General features: G+C 37.5%; 2 protein-coding genes across 2 annotated transcripts; one reads left to right on the top strand and one right to left on the bottom strand.

Moving 5' to 3' along the window:
• Positions 1-2,625: 2,625 nt before the first annotated feature.
• Positions 2,626-6,032, top strand: LOC133311021 (probable WRKY transcription factor 4). The gene is made up of 4 exons (XM_061512031.1): positions 2,626-3,150; positions 4,063-4,769; positions 5,053-5,211; positions 5,387-6,032. The coding sequence occupies exons 1-4, from the start codon at positions 2,875-2,877 to the stop codon at positions 5,664-5,666; spliced, it is 1,422 nt and encodes a 473-aa protein (XP_061368015.1). The 5' UTR covers positions 2,626-2,874; the 3' UTR covers positions 5,667-6,032.
• A 1,786-nt stretch (positions 6,033-7,818) lies between these two features.
• Positions 7,819-18,234, bottom strand: LOC133311019 (transcriptional repressor ILP1). The gene is made up of 6 exons (XM_061512029.1): positions 17,009-18,234; positions 16,391-16,558; positions 10,691-11,358; positions 10,262-10,550; positions 9,758-10,047; positions 7,819-8,480 (listed from the first exon to the last, which is right to left on the bottom strand). The coding sequence occupies exons 1-6, from the start codon at positions 18,179-18,181 to the stop codon at positions 8,297-8,299; spliced, it is 2,772 nt and encodes a 923-aa protein (XP_061368013.1). The 5' UTR covers positions 18,182-18,234; the 3' UTR covers positions 7,819-8,296.
• Between the last annotated feature and the right edge of the window lie 402 nt (positions 18,235-18,636).

Consider the following 18,636-nt stretch of genomic DNA (forward strand, 5'->3'; position numbering starts at 1 on the left):
GGGCCTGTGCAATATCCACATTTCAAGCTCAAATGGCTCTTATGTGAGGGGTGTATTAGAGGATAATATAAATCATTAAAAAGACTCTCACCTAACACCTTAAGATTTTGGGTTAAGATGGTTCTTTACACATAGCATGCAACATTGAGGAGCTTGTTCTAATACTGAACCTTGGACTCCAGATAAATGATTCTTGATCCTCTTTTCATCTCAGGACAACAAGTACTTATTGAAATCAGTTGATCCACATTTGACAGAGGAGGATGAAAAGTTATGGCAGACCTTCAGGAAGAGAACTTTTTCTTGTTATCCATGGACTGATGACAGTGATGAGATATGGGAAAGACTTAGAAAAGTTTACTATCACTTATCCAAGTTATCATCATTGTAATATCAGTAAAATTGGCATAGAAAATTTTGAGAGAGTTGCTTCTTCTGTTGAAGTTGTCCTCCAGTCAAAAGATACCATATAAGGTATGTAACTTCAAAATTTGAATTGCTTCTAAATTTGTTAAGACTGATGTTGATTTTATTTTATCTGCTCTATTCATTGTGGTTCTTTTGTTCCTTTTTCTGTTCTTAGAAGTTTGAAGTTTCAGTATGTGAACGAGAATACCCTGAGTGGGAAAAAAAGGCCCAACGAAACAGCTGCATGTCAGCAAACACCATTCTTTTCTTTCTTGCCAAACCAGTGATTTGGGATATTAATTTATTTACTGTGAAAATGAGTTGAGAGGCATTTTATGTGAGAACTTGTGAGGGTCTCAATTAAAAAGTTATAAATCCTCATAAGATTGGGTCAAAGATGGATATATAATAGTGCGGCTGGTTATAAAATATAAATTAATGCATATATCTATTTCCGTAGATGAATAACTAAAATTTAAGATATCTATTCCTTATTTTCAAATCATTTTGATTGTAACTTGAAAGCATGGAGATGGTTCCATTTCCTTTGTTTCTATTTGGCTCTACGTGAATTGTTGGATTCATGGACTTGAATTCTTCGGGGTCGCGTGTAAAGAATCTTGGGATACATCACTCCAAAAGCTAGCTAATACTTTTTGTTTATAACACTTTAATTGCTTTCCTGATATCTTGAATTTAAAAATATAAATTTTATAATTGTGATACAATATATATTGTAGGTTATTTGAATATTTTGATGATCATTCTGTATATCAAAGTTTTCTTGTAATAATAATTGAGAATAAAGAATTGGACTTTCGCAAAAAAATTATAATACTCAATTCAACTTTCATCTTTTAAGTACGAAAGCCAAATTTTTAATGAAAAAGTATTTGTCCTTTTAAATGATGCAATTTGTGTCATTTTACTTTCACAAAAAGATGGGACTCACACTTTTATTTTTATTTTTCAACTCTTTTTCTCTCATAATTTATCTCTTTCTTTTACTTAAAATGACACAACTTTACATCCTTTAAATCACACATATTTTTCCCATTTTTAATTGATTCTAGACTTCGTTTAAGGGTGTATGATATAGCACGACTTAACATGTGGGGGACAAAGTTTCAACAGTTGACTATAACTAGCTCCTGTTTAAAATTTGCTATTCTAAATCATGGTGCCCGTGACTTTTGTTACTTCATTAAATTTGTTCTATCTCTTAGAACTGCATGATAATATGAAGATTTTACAAATTTCATCTTCACTGGTTATACCATCAAGATTAAATCATAGGTATGATTTTGCTTGATGATAAATGATAAAAGATGCCATTGCATGCAACATTGATGAACTTGTTCTGATTATGACTTGGCAGCACTATTAAACTTAATGGCGGGTTTTCCCACCGATCCAAAGCCACCGCCCCGAAGTCATCTAATTTTTATCTAATTAAGTCAAATAATTAATTTAATTCAACTTTTAGAACATTCCATATAACACCATTTTTCTTATTTCTTAATATTATTTTACACTTTTGTGAGTTGAAAAACTATGCAAAGCCGAGATTCTAGCCTCACATAATATTTAAACAGTGGGTGAGGTTTTTTCATCAATTACTATACACACAGCCTAAAATATTTCAAAAACTATAATATTATGTGAGACTTTTGTTGAAAAACTTTTTCACGGCATCTATTATTTTTTAAAGATTATCTTTTACATTAATTAATACGAAGTCTCTCTTTTTTTTTCTTTTTCTTTTTTCTCAATATTAGATTGAGACTAGTTTCATTGATTCTGGAGACATAATCTTGTGGCAAAGCTTGTCCGAGTTTCATGAAGGAAAAAGGTGTTTTGTCAGTTTGTAACTTCATTGACCAGAGTTAATCCTCATTACCGAAACTGCACTATCCCATTCTTCCAACTCTGTCTCACGACACCACACAAGATTGGTGCACCTCCACCAAATCCATTGATTTCAAAAGTCTTCGGGGACAATATCGACCATTCGCATGACCCCACCACACACACAAACAAAACCCATTCTCCATTTTATTCTCATTTTTTCTCACAAATAGAAATAGCCATCATTTACAATATTTAAAATGAATAAAATAAATAAATACTTTTCGTACTAAGTAATAAAACCGATATCATTATGTCATATATATATCTATACATAGTATTATAATTTTGTTCATACGTGACAAAGAAGAGAAAATGGCAGGAAGCAGAGGAAGACTTTTTGCTGAAATTGAGAACTAAGATCCACGAAACCCAACAACCAAAACCAACGTACAAACCGGAATCATCGTACTACAGACACAGAAAAAGAAAAAAAGGTTGCAGACTTTTGAGTTGAGTTTTCATAAGAGAGAGAAAGAAAGTGTTTTGAGTCTTTCTTTCTTTGTTTCTTTTTTCTTTTTTTCATTTTTGCTTTGCTTTGTTTTTCGATCAAACTGAATGGTTGGCGGTGGAAATGGCGAGAGAGAGCAACCACCGCCGTCGGCGGCGGTGGGGGGACCACCACCGCCACGCAGTTCGATGGAGAGTTATTTCAACGGTGGGTTGAGTCCTGGTCCCATGACTCTGCTTTCGAGCTTCTTTGGCGACAACGATGAGTGCAAGTCTTTCTCTGAGCTCCTCGGCGGCGCCATGGCGGAGCACGGTGAAGGTTCTTCCTTCATGCCCATGTTCACCGGTTTTAGCCCGGGTGGTTTCCACCATTCACCTGCTCAGGTAACAAATCTCTCTCTCTCTCTTTTTCCTTTTGAAATATTATTATTGTTCATGGCTCGGTGATTAGTCCGATTCGGAGCGGGTCCAGTATTAATGCTTTAAATTCTTTTCAAAATTGATATTGAAGAGGATCAAACATGCTTTCACCCCACGTGTTCTAACTCTTATGCGTCAACTGAGCTACCACCATTTGATTCTATCTCTTACTTCTTTCATAAGATTGCATTACTCTAATTATGTTGATATCTAATGAAGCTGTTGAAACAACCAAAAAAGGATAATAACAATCATATCATAGATACAAGATATTTATAAGGGTTAATGCTAACAATTAATAATGGTTACTCAACTTTCTCTTGTACCTCATCCAAAATATACTTTTATTGCAACTCTCAACCACAAAAAATAACTTTCTTTATATAAGATAATGCTTTATAAGTATAGATGTGATACACTTGTTCTAATGAAGTTAAGGATGTGTGAATTACACAATCTGAAAGGGTACCAGTTGGATTATATCGGTTATCCAATGGTATTAACTATTAAGTGATGCCAGACAGCCATAATTTTTTTTTCCAGGATAACATTATTAAGTAGAATTTATTAGGGTCTAATTGTGTTATGATTTTTTTGTTCTTAAAACTGTTTTTTGTAAAATAGTTATAGAAACATATATTTCCAATGTTTTTTTTGTTTTAAAAGATAAAAGTCAAAACACAAAATAAAAATAACTCAAATATGTTCTCTAAATTTAATTCTAAAAATATAAAAACAGTTACAATTTAAAAAAAAATTATAAAACAAATCTTATCAAACAAGATTTTTTTTTTTTTTTTCGAAAATCAAAAAACTGTTTTTAGAATGCAGAGTCTTTAGTACTATGGGAGCACTAAAAGTATTTTTGTAATGTAGGGGCACTTTGGAATGACACACCAACAGGCACTAGCACAGGTCACAGCTCAGGCTGTGCAAGCCCCCTCGAATGTGCAAATCCAAGCTGAACATCCATTTTCAGTATCAGTAGTGCCTTCTACCTCATTGACACAGTTTACTGAAGCTACTTCATTGATACCACCCTCAATGCCAGATTCTGGGGCAGCAATGAAAAAATCTCTTGATTATTCTCACTCTGAACATGGACTGCAATCTTCTTCTGTGAATGTTGACAAGCCTAATGACGATGGCTACAATTGGAGGAAGTATGGGCAGAAACAGGTGAAAGGTAGTGAGTTCCCTCGGAGTTATTATAAGTGCACACATCCAAGTTGTTCTGTCAAGAAAAAGGTTGAGCGCTCTCTTGATGGTCATGTAACTGCAATTATTTATAAAGGAGAGCACAATCATCAGCAACCTCATCCCAGCAAGCTCACAAATGAGATCCTATCTTCAAATGAAAATTCTAATATGCAAGGGAATCTTCATTCAACTTATCAATTTCAGGGTAGAGGTTTAAATAGATTGAAAGAAGGGATGAGTTCTCATTCAATGTCTAAGATGGTGGACATTGAATCTAGCCATATAACAGCTGAACGAGTGTCGGGAACAAGTGACAGTGAGGAAGTAGGTGATTATGAAACTGAAGTTGATGAGAAAAATGATGAACCTGACCCCAAGAGGAGGTAAGGGTTTTAGTTCATACAATCCTGTTCATGCTGGGATAAACATTAAACAACCATCTCATCTAAAAGCTCAAGTTGTTAAGTGAAAGTCAATTTAAATACCATGGTTAATTATTTATTAGAAGAACGGGAGACGGTGAGGATCGAATGGCTCTGATATCATATTAAACAATCATCTCACCTAAAAACTTAAGTTGTTAAGCGAATGCCAATTTAATGGCTTTACGTTAGATTTCTCTTACAGATAATCATTTGGCTTTAATGAAGGTTTATGATTCTGCAGAAACACAAAAGTCAGGCTCCAAGATCCAGCCTCTTCACATAGGACTGTCACAGAGCCTAGAATCATTGTGCAAACAACAAGTGAAGTTGATCTCTTAGATGATGGATATAGATGGCGCAAATATGGACAGAAAGTTGTCAAAGGCAACCCTTATCCAAGGTGATATTGTTTTTTTTCCCCAACACTTTATTTGATTGCATCTATTGAACTATGGATGACCATTATGACTATCCATAACAACTTTCAAAAAAAAAAAAAAAATAGGTCCCAAAGAAATGATCAATTATTCATCATACTCAGATAATGATCCATGTTTTTTATCATATATGTATAGGAGCTATTACAAATGCACAACCCCAGATTGCAGTGTTCGGAAGCATGTTGAGAGGGCTTCAACGGATCCTAAGGCTGTCATAACAACATATGAAGGAAAACATAATCATGATGTGCCAGCAGCTAAGACTAATAGCCACACTCTTGCCAACAATAGTGCATCACTGCTAAAATCACAAAATGACATATCCGAGAAACATAATTTCAATAGCAGGGTTGTTGGGGGCAATGAGCAGCACCCTGTAGCACATTTAAGGTTGAAGGAAGAACAGATAACCTAGTTTATGGTTGGAAGAACAAGTATAATATGAGAACATGCCCCCCAGTTAGAAGCATGTGTGTCACAACTCACAATTCATATCTTTTATTTGAAGTTCAATGCATTCTTTTGACTTTTGAGTCTGAGGCCAAAGTTTTGACCACGGTCTATCAGTCCAAATATTCCTGATATACAAAAAGTAGAGTAGTTGAACATTTTTCTCTTCCTCTCCGACTGCATCATGATGAAAGACAGGGAGGAGAAAAGTTTAAATTAAAAAAGTTTGCGGAGTGAACAGTGGTTACGGATGATGCTATATCAAAGTATGTTGTTTCATATAGTCTCCTTCATTGTTTCATCATGTAATTCCTTGCCTTCAGATATTGTGCTCAAGAATGTGAGAAAATATTTCATCATATAATAAAGGGATTAATGTTAGGAAATGATTTTATCTGCTACACACGTAAAAGTATATGGATTAGATGTGGGGCAATGTAAAGAAAAGAGAGAGAAAAAAAAAAACATGAGTCTCACATACCTTATTATGTATATGAAATAAAATTATCTTTTACAACGTCAAAAACACTAATCCCTATAATAAATTGTATTTTAGTTTCTCTCCACCACCCAATATTTATGTTTCCCGGACATATTAATAAAGTAATTAAGGTTGGTACCAAACCAAAAATAGAGTAAATGACATTAACTTCTCAAGCTTAAGGACTATTCAAGGCTTCAAGCTGTAGCTAGGATGGTCAACATTTCTCTTGGAGGGAATGTAAGTGTTTTACACCCCACCGTTAATTAAATGTACTCTCATAATATGATTAAAAAATCATCGCATCAAAAACATAATTTTCCTTAAAAAAAAAAATTATTGTAATTAGGGAAGCTTATTCCTACTTGAATATTTGCACTCAAACTTTGTGCAAAAACTTAGAAGAATTAAAAATTTCCTAAAGGTAATAGAAGAAAGACATTAAATTTATATTACACTCAATACACCTTACATTGTATAAATATACAATTTAATATAATATAAATCAGGATAAACAATATAAAGGATTATCTAATATAATATAACATAAATCAAAGCAGGACTTGATGGTGAAATCGTGTAAATAAACATTCGTAGGCCTTGCGTCCCCAATAACTTGTTAGTAGCATTTTTACTCTCTGAGCATTTTTTTTTTTATTTGGTCATTTAGATGTGGTTTTATAAATTAAAAAAAAAAACTTACGTACATACATACGTGGGTTAATTTTGTACGAATTAACACTTTCCAAACTCTACTTAACTTAATACTCTATGAATTGGAGTGTTTTCAAATTCGATTGAACCGGCACATCCAATTCAACCCACATTTTTGGGTAAAAAATTATTGGTTGACGAGTTAGCTAGAATAAAAAAAAAGGTTAAAAGTATGAAGTGAAAAACCTTAACAGAAAAAAGTTAAAAATATAAAGTCCTAAAGAGCAAAAAATGCTTCTACAAAAACAATTGAGGTAACCTCATTCCAATTATTGCTTCGGTTTTTATCTGAAATTCACATGCGATTGCTGGTGACAAAGGTCACTTGGACAATGCCCCTCACTCACGTGATATAACCCCTAACACGTCACCAAAGGTGAGGAGCCAACTTTAAATCCTCGTCGCTATGAAGAACGAAAAAGTATGCACCAAACTCGGTTACCAATCATGCAATCACATTCAACCTGTTTACAGGACAAACACATGCTTCTCGGTACACAACGGAACATGCTCACCAATAGAGATACAAGATCCTTACCAAAAAGAGATAAGAAACTGCTGAGTGAACTAGGGCTTTCCTACCCTGCCCCCAGGCTTAAGGCCTAGTAATGAGCTCTACGTATTTTGAGCGTAGTCGTTAGAATAGCACATTCACAATTTAAATTGTACGATTTGGCTATATATTGCTAATTTCCTTTTTTTCTAAAATACAGGCTTCATATGCTTATATGTGACTTAAATATGATTTATGGGACTCAAGGTTAAATTATTTCGTCAAATCTTTATTTAAAATTATTGTATCATACACTTCCTCTAAAAAATTTCATTGAAGTGGTGATTAGAGAAAGAAAATGGGAAAGAAATTATACCCTCTACATCATTCATGAGAATTTAAAATTATGATATAAACACCTTGCCAAAATCCGAACTCCTCTCAAATTTGCGGAAAATTGAACGTTAGAATAGATGCGTTGTATAAAGTTATTTTAGACTTTCAATTCAATATCAGATGTAATCTAAATAATCACAGGAGAGCATGAGAATTTTTACAATACTTGTTCTCCAGGGACCCTAGCATAAGCAATGGTAAAGTAAAAAGTGGCAGGTAAACCTCCCTCTGCACCCCCTAAGAGATGGCACTGTAAAACTTCACCATCGTGGTGACAGAAGGAGCAATGGAGGTCCTCAATCAGTTCCGCAATCCGTACCTATACTGTGGGCGAGACAGATGCCTGCTCAGGATTTGAAGTTCAAGATGAAATCATAAAGCAGACTCCTTATAAAGACTTGTGTAATGATCAAAAAGCTATCTGAATCGCACTTGAGAAGGCTTCTCCAAGGGCCAGATTTCCCGACATACCAAAAGACCATGTATAATGAAACATGAATTCTCCCTGAGCTCACAACGCCTCCTTGAGATGGAAGGTTCTAACCATGTTCCTAGCATGATCATATTCATTGAGGTCTACAAGTATTTTCTTCAATCGACGAGCTAGATGACTTGTGTCACTCTCCAGTACATTTCTTCTCTCTAGAATCCTTCCAAGTGATAGGACATAAGCCACTAGGGGCTGCAATTTGCGGCTACAATTTAAGGAGATAGGATAGGGGGAGTATTAGATTGCTGACCAAAATCATAATAACACAAATAACAAAGGTAAAACTACCATTGTACATATAATAAGATCACATAAAATATATGACATCAGACTTGAGTTAAATGACTTCATAACCCCTGAGAAGCAACTTCATTAGGAAGAGCTTGCCTCAAATTAAACCTTGACCTCTTCCCAGATCCCCACCCATGCCATTAGCTCCGCAATAGGCACACACTTAATCAGTATCCCAATTGCCTTTACAATACCCAATTTACCCATACTAGTGCCATAGTAGTCAATGTTGGATAGCGACGCAGAACAGCCAACTCAAAAATGCTATAGCTGTATAGCAGATCACAGAGTGGCTGCTATAGCTAATACAATACAAAATTTTCTACTAAATCATTATAGATTGTCAAAAAGTACTCAAAACTTGAGACATGTTCAACATTCATACTCAAGTCATATCTCAAAGATAAATAGTTATTTTTATAAAAGATGTCTCGTATATGTAATAGTTAAATTGCAGGAGTTAACAAAAGCCCAGTTACCTCTTCTGTTTTTTGAACTGCAAAACAGGGGTTGGAGGTGTAAAGAGACAACAATATCAATTCCCCAAGAACAAAGAGAGGATAGCAATGTTTTTTCATGTAACAAGTTGTTAAATTGTTTCAGATTGAAAAATAAAAAGACAACAGCTAAAAAAATAAGATAGAAAGACAAAATAAAAGCTGGCTGTGCGAGGAATTTATTCGAAGACAGACCAACAATATAAATAAGACAGACAAAAAAAAAAAAAAAAAAGGATTGTTGGTTGGTTTAGAAAATATTAAAGACACTAGAAAAAGGAAGATAGAAAATAGAGGGAAGCTGCAAAGGGGTGGTGACCTTGGCTGGAAAATGGGTGGGCTTGGCTGGAAAAGGGATGGGTTGGGCAAATATAGCGTGATCTTGCCCAGAATATATGTGGGCTACCAGGATTTGACCAGAACATAGAGGAGCTGAGAAGCGAAGAGGATAGTGACACTATCCTCCATGATTTCGCCAGCAGCCAAAATGCTCTGCCACAGAACGACGTGGCACTATTGGTCACTATTGACTACTCACTCTGGTTAGTGCTAGTATGCAAACTAACAATCATGTGATTCAAGAGAGTCTTAAGAGTCAAGAATGTGCAAAATGCCAAAATGCCTTCTCAAATGAAACAATGTAATCACTACCGTCACAACAATTTTACAAAGTAGTGAAGTATTATCAACAAACCTTTTGTCTCCAATGACACTTGGGCCTGCCCAGACCCCAGATAGGGAAGCAATTATTCGTTCTGTTCTTGTTATTGCATCATGAACATTTTCTGATATGCTTCTAAAGTGAGGTAGAACTTTTCCACACAAAAGTTCATCTAGAGCAAGCTTCTCTAACACTGGCATTGCAAATATGTCCTTCCACAAGCAAATATTTCTCAATAACCGAACAGACACTCCAAATCGATAGGCTGCAATTCGTGCAGCATCTGGAACAGCAGCTAGTACTGGCGGACTCCACGCCGGGACCTACAAAGTAGACAAGATGAGAATTTATCATCAAATGCTTCATAATTTGAAGTACCTACAAGCCCAATAGAGTAAAAAGAATCACCATGCAGACCAAAGAAAATGAACAAAGCAGATACTTATTTGTGCACACTTCAACTTTTTTAGATAAAATAAGATGCATGAAAATGTACTTTCTAACTATTAATTGTAAATGTTGGTTTTCTGAGCATACTGTGAGATTGGCAACAGCATCAGCCAGACGTGTGCGAATTGAAACTAGCAGATCTGCAAGAGCTTCACTTTCATGAGACACATGTTGCACAATCAATTTTGTAGCAGCAATCGCATTCACTGTTTCCTGTTGACTAAGCAAGTCCCAGCAATGAGAGATCTCATGATGCAGAATAGGAAGTGCAACTTTTTCCACCAAATTTGGGACAAGTTCAAGGTCAACATCTCCATCATCATGAACAAGATCTTTTCCATCTTCAGGCAAACCATAAGTGAACAACAATTTATACCTGAATATAAAGAGAGAGAAAAACTCGACATGTTAAAAACTGATGGAAGGTAAAGGATAACCACAAGCATGTGAAACAAGAATTGTTAAATGTTTCAAGAAAGAGTAGTTAAAAAGGAAAATAAAGTAATAGTTCAATACCATTTCATCTCTTGAAAATCTAAACCCTTGCGAAGTGGGTCCCATCTCAGGAGTTCCAATCTTACATATGGAGAGAAGATCAGTGGAAGACTCAATGAAATATAAGCATCATTATAGCTAGATGAATAATCTCTTTTCCATTCTTCAAATCTTCTTTTGACCAACAATAGCTGACCATATTCCTCAGAAGCGTCACTAAAAATCTCATCAGCAGCTTGCAACACCAAATCACGTTGTGACTGATACGCTTGGCCCTCACTATCACTCTCATCAGTGCTTGATTCACCCTCTATTTTATGATCATCCAACTCCATGGATGCCAGTTTATTATAATCAAATGCTTGAGACCTCTTGCGTTGAAGAGCCTCAGCCCTCACTTTCATTTTCATCCGTTTCTCAAGATTTAAATCTCTACCAAATTCATCTAACTTTACTGGCAGGTCTCTTTGTTTTCTTACAGCAGAAAACGCATCCTGAGCTGCACTTTTGGCAGCTTCCATACTGTCACCTTTCCTGCTTAAAACTGACACTGCAGCTTTCACAGCTGCTTCTACCTCAATAATTTCATCATCATTGTTAGTGGCTCTTCTTTCAAAAATGGCCGATGCACGATCTTCATGAAGTTTCTTCATCTGCTCTTCAAGTTCTTCAATGTAGAAAGCTTTATGCTGAAAGTAAAAGTCACAGTATAACCTTAGTTACAGCCTTAATAAATGATAACCCACATAGAGGCATTAGCAAAAGACAAGCAGATAATTGAGTTCCAAATTTTATATATTCCCTATGAGAAAATACAAATTATTCAACATTATTAGAAGTATCACTGTCATGTTTTCCAAGTGGTTTGGTTTTTAAGCAGCTTGTTCATTTCAGCTCTAAAATTTCTGCAAACCATAGGTCCGCTTACGGAATCCATCAAATCCTAACTACCCAACACTTTAAATCCTCATTTTACATTCTCCATCAGCAACCAATAATAGGAAAATGCACAATAAAATACCCAGTAAAATGAAGAGGAGTGAGGACTAGAAAATCTGTAACTGGAGATGGGTTCTGTACAGAAAAAGAAAGCATATTTGGTGAATGAATTCGAAATTCAGGTAGCAAAAAATATCAAATCAATGAGAGACCTACTGACTTTCAGGACAGTAAAATATTGAAAATCCCCACAACATTATGTGTTTCTTATTCCTTTTGCTGGGTTCGGGGACATGCATCTGGTTGATTAGCTATAATAGGAAGCATCCTACTGATTTTAGCACTAAATCGTGATCCTACCACAATCACAGGCAAAACAAGTTTATTGCTGGGATTGGGATCGTTCCAGCATTTCAAACACATAAAAGCACCCAATTCTACAAGTAGGATTGCAATTTTGACAACCGTGTACTCTACTAAGAAAAACCATTTTATGCTTAACTGGTCCCCAAGTGTTAATCTCATAACAAGACAAAGAAAAGTCATCTTCCATTCCATCCCACATAGCCAAGAGTGTTGCTTTCTTGTCCTCTTTTGCCTTGAGCCCGATTAGAGATGTAATATAACCATTCATATGTCTTCACCTGACAACTAAAACTTCTGGGATACTGATTCGTGACACGGTATGAGAGGACCATGTGGTCTAGACTTTGATCATTTGCTCCTCCCATTTTTTTAATAAAAAAATAAATTTCAGTACAAGGTAAGTGGGCATGTGCACTGTCCATTTCAAGTCCAGAGGGATTACAAGACGAGGCATGTTAGAGATGTGATATAAAACCATTCATGTCCTTCGCCTAACAACTTAATCTTTTAGGATAGTTGGTTCATGACAAGCACCACATGAGTTAATTTGTCAAAAGACCTATCGCATATCATCAACATTTTGGACTACATATACACCAAAAAAATATTAAATTTAAAAACAAAACATTTTGCACAGCATGAAGATTTTCCTTTTTAATTGTTTATCATCAGAAAATTACTAGCTAATTTTTTTCCAGTTGATTCATATAAATGTCCCATCCAGTGATACATATTTCACAAATGTCTGCCTTACTATCTTCTTAAATATTTGTTTTCAGTCCTTACGGACAAAGAAAATTAGAGAGTAGAAAAATAAATACCACTGCAAGGATATGTTAAGATATCCTCCTCAAACAAAACAAAACAAAAAAAGAGCTCAACATCGCAATAAAGCTCTCCAATCACTCTGACTATATATTAGGTAGATTCCCTTAAAGCAACCAAGAACTGAGCACCAAGAGGGGCCACAGAACCAACTCTACCCCATAACATATAAAAGGCCTGTGAGAAGAAATCTTCACTCTAGAAAAATAAATACAAATGCAAGGATATGTTAAGATATCCTCCTCAAACAAAAACAAAAAAGAAAAAAAGCTCAACAACCCAATAAAGCTCTCCAATCACTCTGCCTATATATTAGGCAGATTGCCTTAAAGCAACCAAGAACTAAGCACCAAAGAGGGGTCATAGAACCAACTCTATCACATAACATATCAAAGGCCTGTGAGAAGAAATCTTCACTCTAGCCAAATAGTTTATAAAACAATATCATTAGCATATTAATCCTTTTTCCCTGTATTTTTCTTCATTTATTTATTTATTTATTTTCCTCTCTATTTTATTTTTTTCCTTTTATTTATCTACTTTTATTTTTTCTATTTTTTTCTCTTATCTATCTTTATTTTCACTTTATTTTTATTTATTTTTTTATATTTTTCTTTTGTAATTTTCAATTTTTAGCCAGCTTTAATTTTATTTTTATTTATTTTTTCCCCTTCTTTTCCCTCATTCTTTTCTTGCTTTTCATTAAGGTTCATCAACCACCAAGCCAACTAGTTTGGGTTAAAAGTGTTGTTTATGTTAATGTCCATAATGTATTTCGAGTTCCGACCGCCGTAAAGCAGCACAGGTACCTCATTATCTCATCAGTAAAACATAGGGGCTGTAGTGAAGACGAAAAGGAAGCAAAACTTGGGATATAGGGGGGAAAAAGAACTTAATAGATACAATATAGTGCAACTCAATCCCACTTCAAATTTAATTAGGAAGGAAGATAAGGAATTTGCCTGACAGAATAGTGCAAGAAATATGAATATGATACGATCCTATCCTAGTCAGCAAACGGTTTAGAAGTGTGCATAGAAGAAAGAGAAGCACAGGAATATTGCATAATGCTGAGTCAGCAAAGGTTGTTAGGAGTAAGTCACACTGGATGGCATGGGGTCACGTTGAGTGAGTTGGTTCTATTTAGATGAGGGGTTCAGCATTCTCAAGGGGATCGAGAATCAGAGTAGTGATTGGGCCCTTTTGGGATTGGGAGAGAGTGAGATCTCTATAATTGTCTCACACTATCTTCTATTGCTTTTCCTTTACTGTTAAGCATTTTCTAGCACATGTAATCGTCCTTTTCTTGTTAAATTGTCTCTGTTAATTGTCATAGTCTCTGTAATTGTCATTTGAATTCCATCAATACATGAAAAATCTGATTATTCAGGCCAAAAACACTTGGTTCTCTGTTATTGATTTATATTTCGGTTGAAGGTTTGTATCAAATGGTACCAGAGCTCCAGTCTAGGAGCTCTGTGGGCATGGTGGCGACAAGAAGCATGGAAACCAGAATGAAGGTTGTGGAAGAAAGGTTGCACAGGAACAATGATTGTCAGGACGAGGTGATTCGAAGACTTGACGCTAATGATGCTCGACACGAAGAAGTTCTATTAAGGATGGACGCTAACGAAAGGGGAATAGCAGAAATCATCCGGCGATTGGACGAAATGGTCAGAGGAGACAGAGTCGTTCCAGAGATGGGGAGAACAACCTCGAGGACGACGAACCAGACCCACGCGAGGAAAGAAATCGAAGAAGGGATAGGAGGCTTAACTTGAATGCTCGGGTGACCAGACGAATCCAACTGGAGCTGATGGACAACCCTTACCGGACATTGTACACACTCAAACAGAGAGGGAGAATTGCGGAGTTTCGTGCGGAGTTTGAGAAGGTGGATGACTTGTTGTTAGAAGACGAAGACTTACCCATGGAAGCATGGCTGAACAGCGTACGCAACAGTATCAAGGAAGAGTTGTTGAGGTTTCCGGCGCTCAGCTTGACAGAGATGAAGAAATTTTCCTTGAAGATCGAAAAATGGAATGCAGCGTGGAAGGAGGAAGGATTGGGGCAAATTGGGAGAAACTGGGCTCAAGGATTGACCAGTGTAGTTGTGGGCCAGCGAATTGGTTCAGACCCATCTGAAGCTAAGGGGTGGAAGGCATCAAAGGTGGGCTAAGGGCAGACAAACAGCCCAAACCCGGTTAAGTCACTAATGATGGGTTCCAAATTTTTGAACACGGGTCATTCTAGTCAGCAAAATAAGCAAACAAAAAAACCTAAGGAAGGAACGACAACAAAGGTTTCGACGTCTGTTACCGGAAGTCGCGCGGTGGAAAGCTACTCGGGTCAGGAGCGACGGTCATCTCAGGCAGAACTGCACGACGGGCAACAACGTGATCTTTGCTTTAAATGTGACAAGCGTTGGTACCCAAACCTCAGATGTCAGGTACGACAATTCCATCTGCAAATGGTGGACGACGACGAGGAAGAGGGTGAGAAAAACGAAGACGGAGCAGCAGTGGCAACTATACCAATCGTTGGCGTATCAGACGTTAACCAAAATCGTTCGCCGGAGGAGTCTGTCAACAACCAAGTCAGTTTCGCCAATATTCCTCAGTTTACCTCAGAAGTCAGTTCATGGAGACCTTGGGGTTGTCATGAAGCGTGGCGACAGTTAGGCAATTATGAGGTAATCAACGTAGTGAAGAGGTTTCGTGTAGTTCATGAAAATAAACAGAGAATTTTATTTGTTGAAGATTCTGATTTTTTGGAACTGGATGGAACACAAGAACACCCTTTGCCTAGCTGCTATGTGAACCAATGGAAAGATATATTTGGAACAAAGCATTTTTCCACTATCATTAATGTTTTTCATCAACGTGATGAGGCGGTTGTGTCTTCTAACAACAATCTGACAATCAGAGCTCATGTTTCTTGCTCTGTGAAAACAAAGGCAGAGTCACCCACCTACAAATTGGTAATTAAGGGTTCAAGGGTAGTAACACTATGGGATCCCGGTGGAGGTTACATAGCCTCATGCATTAGCTGGCCATTACATTTCAAGCAATGGGACCCCGGAAAATGATCATCACCTTGAGGACAAGGTGATTGTTAGGGGGGGAGTATTGATACAATCATATCCTAGTCAGCAAACGGTTTAGAAGTGTGCATAGAAGAAAGAGAAGCACAGGAATATTGCATAATGCTGAGTCAGCAAAGGTTGTTAGGAGTAAGTCACATTGGATGGCATGGGGTCACGTTGAGTGAGTTGGTTCTATTTAGATGAGGGGTTCAGCATTCTCAAGGGGATCGGGAATCAGAGTAGTGATTGGGCCCTTTTGGGATTGGGAGAGAGTGAGATCTCTATAATTGTCTCACACTATCTTCTATTGCTTTTCCTTTACTGTTAAGCATTTTCTAGCGCATGTAATCGTCCTTTTCTTGTTAAATTGTCTCTGTTAATTGTCATAGTCCCTGTAATTGTCATTTGAATTCCATCAATACATGAAAAATCTGATTATTCAGGCCAAAAACACTTGGTTCTCTGTTATTGATTTATATTTCGGTTGAAGGTTTGTATCAGAATACCTGTAGAAAGTCACATATATTTGTGACATAACTTCGGAGCTTTTGCATAAATCTGTACTTCTCATCAGCTATTACTAAAGAGTTTTCAAGAGCAGTAATGTTCAAAAGGGAGGCAGACAAATTTTCATCAGTTTTATTCAATGCTGACATTGTTCTTCCATGAGATTCCTGTCACCAAAAAAAAAAAAAGTAATAAGCAATTAAGAAAATGTATCAATCCAATATAAGAGAAAGTTTGATAAATTTCATGCCAAAGCAAGTCCCATATCCAAGCCAACTATCATGACTAGCTATATGAAAATATGTAATTATATATCCATATTCATGTTTGGAAGAGACTCCACCCGAATCCCATGAAGCACAAACATGTTTGGAAGAATAAATGTCAAGCCTATATTATTGGTCCCTCCACAACTGTGGCCATCCTTTTCTTTCAACTACCATATTTTACAATCCTCTGGAACACATGTTGGAAATCAGTCGACTTTCTTCCTTCAGATGTAATTAACAACACTGTAATATAGGCTACATTGTAATGATTTGGCAACAAGACTACAAAGTAAGGACTTTTGACATAAAAAACCAAGACACGTACTAAATGTAAAAAATGTTCCATACCTTAAGCCTCCTCACATTCTCTTGCAAAGCTTTTCTGGCTATCTCGGCTTGTTGAGAGATAGGCATGACATCCAAAGCTGGTAACGGTTCGATTGCTCCACCAATGCTGGGACTCACTGATGGTGCACTTGGAACTGCACCATACACAGTTGCAACAGGGGTAACAACAAACTTGTGCTGTTGGGCACTTTGCACAACAGGAACATCATTGCCAACAACCCTAGCAGACCCTTCATCCATTCTCTTCCCCAATCCTTTCCTAAACTGCTCTTCTTCCCACATCTTCTCCTCCTCATCATCATCATCATCCACATTCTCAACATCTCCACCCTTGAACCTCACATCCACTCTCCTCTCGTCCACATCCTCAAAAACACCCTTCTTCCCACCTTCCACCTTCTCCCCAAACATGGCAATCCTGCCCCGAAACTCCGGCTCCTCATCGCTCAGCCCCTCTGCAGCGCCGTGATTGCTTCCACCATCCAACGAGATATAATCCGGCGCGGCGGGGCGCGAAAGCCGGAGCCGCTCCCGCTTCGCCCGGATAGCTTTGATGGTATCTTCATCGGGAAACAGCGAGTCCTTCCCGTTCTCAATGCCGACAGAAGCGAATTTGGACTCAACTTCTCTGCGTTCCCCTTCGGAATCAGAATCCCGACCCTGGGACTCCGAAGCTAAGGGTTTGACTAGGCCCTTCAAGACGATGACAGACTCGGAGGAAGGTTTGGGATCGGAAGAAGAAGGAGGAGGAGGACGAGAGGTGCTACTAGTGACCAAGGTTCGGGTGTTCTTCTGTAGCTCGAGGAGTGCTTCTTTGGTATAGGTTCCGGCTTGGGGTTGAACATTGGAAAGGACCGAAGGAGACGAGGAATGTGCGATTCGGTCCTTGAGAGTGGTTATCTTGTGAGAGGATGAGGATTTGCCGGCGGCGGAGGAGCGGTGGGGTTTCGAGGAGGAGCGCGGCCGCGGGTTTTGGTTTCCGTTTTCGTTTTCGTTTTCGTCGTCTGCGAAGCTGAGAAGTTTGGGGGCTTGGGGCTTCTTAGGCTTGGCGGTTGGGGCGGAGGAAGAAGGCTTGGAAGAGAGGGCGGTTGCGGAGGAAGTGTCTCCGTCGTCGTCGTTGGCTTCGGCGTCGCCGCCACGGCGGCGGAAGTTTCGCGATTTGGCGGAGGACATAGGGGTTGGAGAGGAAGGGTTCCGGTGACCGGAGGAAATAGGGAATGCGTAAAGGAGAGGGGGCAATGGAAGTAGAAAGTGCGGTGTTTTCGGTGCTTCACTCCTGGTTCAATTGGGAAGAGAAATCCCGGTTCGGTTTGGTCTGTTTTTAATTTAAAAAAAGTAAAAACTAAAAAATTGATTTAGTTGGTTGTGTTGGTTTTAATTGAATTGTGTGGGTGAAAAAATTAATATATTATTATGAGTTTAGTGTTGTTTCCATTGCCGTGAAAATCGGCGGATCGACTCGGAACCCAATGAATCGATCATCTGACCGGTTCAAATTATCACATTGGATCGGTCAAGTATCAGACTTGGTGTGACTCGCTCGATTTTGGTGAAAAATTGGTGACCCGGCCCGGGTTTTTAAAAAAAAAATTCAAAAAAAAAAAGTTTTTCATAAAAAAAAATCATAA

Source organism: Gastrolobium bilobum, unplaced genomic scaffold (assembly GCF_033153095.1).
Source record: "Gastrolobium bilobum isolate Gb01-03AN ecotype WA unplaced genomic scaffold, APGP_CSIRO_Gbil_v1 utg3218, whole genome shotgun sequence".
Taxonomy (NCBI): domain Eukaryota; kingdom Viridiplantae; phylum Streptophyta; class Magnoliopsida; order Fabales; family Fabaceae; genus Gastrolobium; species Gastrolobium bilobum.

Coding starts and splice junctions, on each gene's coding strand:
- LOC133311021 (XM_061512031.1), top strand. CDS start 2,875: ATGGTTGGCGGTGGAAATGGCGAGAGAGAGCAACCACCGCCGTCGGCG. Junction 3,151..4,062: donor TCCACCATTCACCTGCTCAG/GTAACAAATCTC, acceptor TTTGTAATGTAG/GGGCACTTTGGAATGACACA. Junction 5,212..5,386: donor AAAGGCAACCCTTATCCAAG/GTGATATTGTTT, acceptor ATATATGTATAG/GAGCTATTACAAATGCACAA.
- LOC133311019 (XM_061512029.1), bottom strand. CDS start 18,181: ATGTCCTCCGCCAAATCGCGAAACTTCCGCCGCCGTGGCGGCGACGCC. Junction 10,551..10,690: donor GATTTTCAAGAGATGAAATG/GTATTGAACTAT, acceptor CTTTATATTCAG/GTATAAATTGTTGTTCACTT. Junction 8,481..9,757: donor AGTGTCATTGGAGACAAAAG/GTTTGTTGATAA, acceptor CTTAAATTGTAG/CCGCAAATTGCAGCCCCTAG.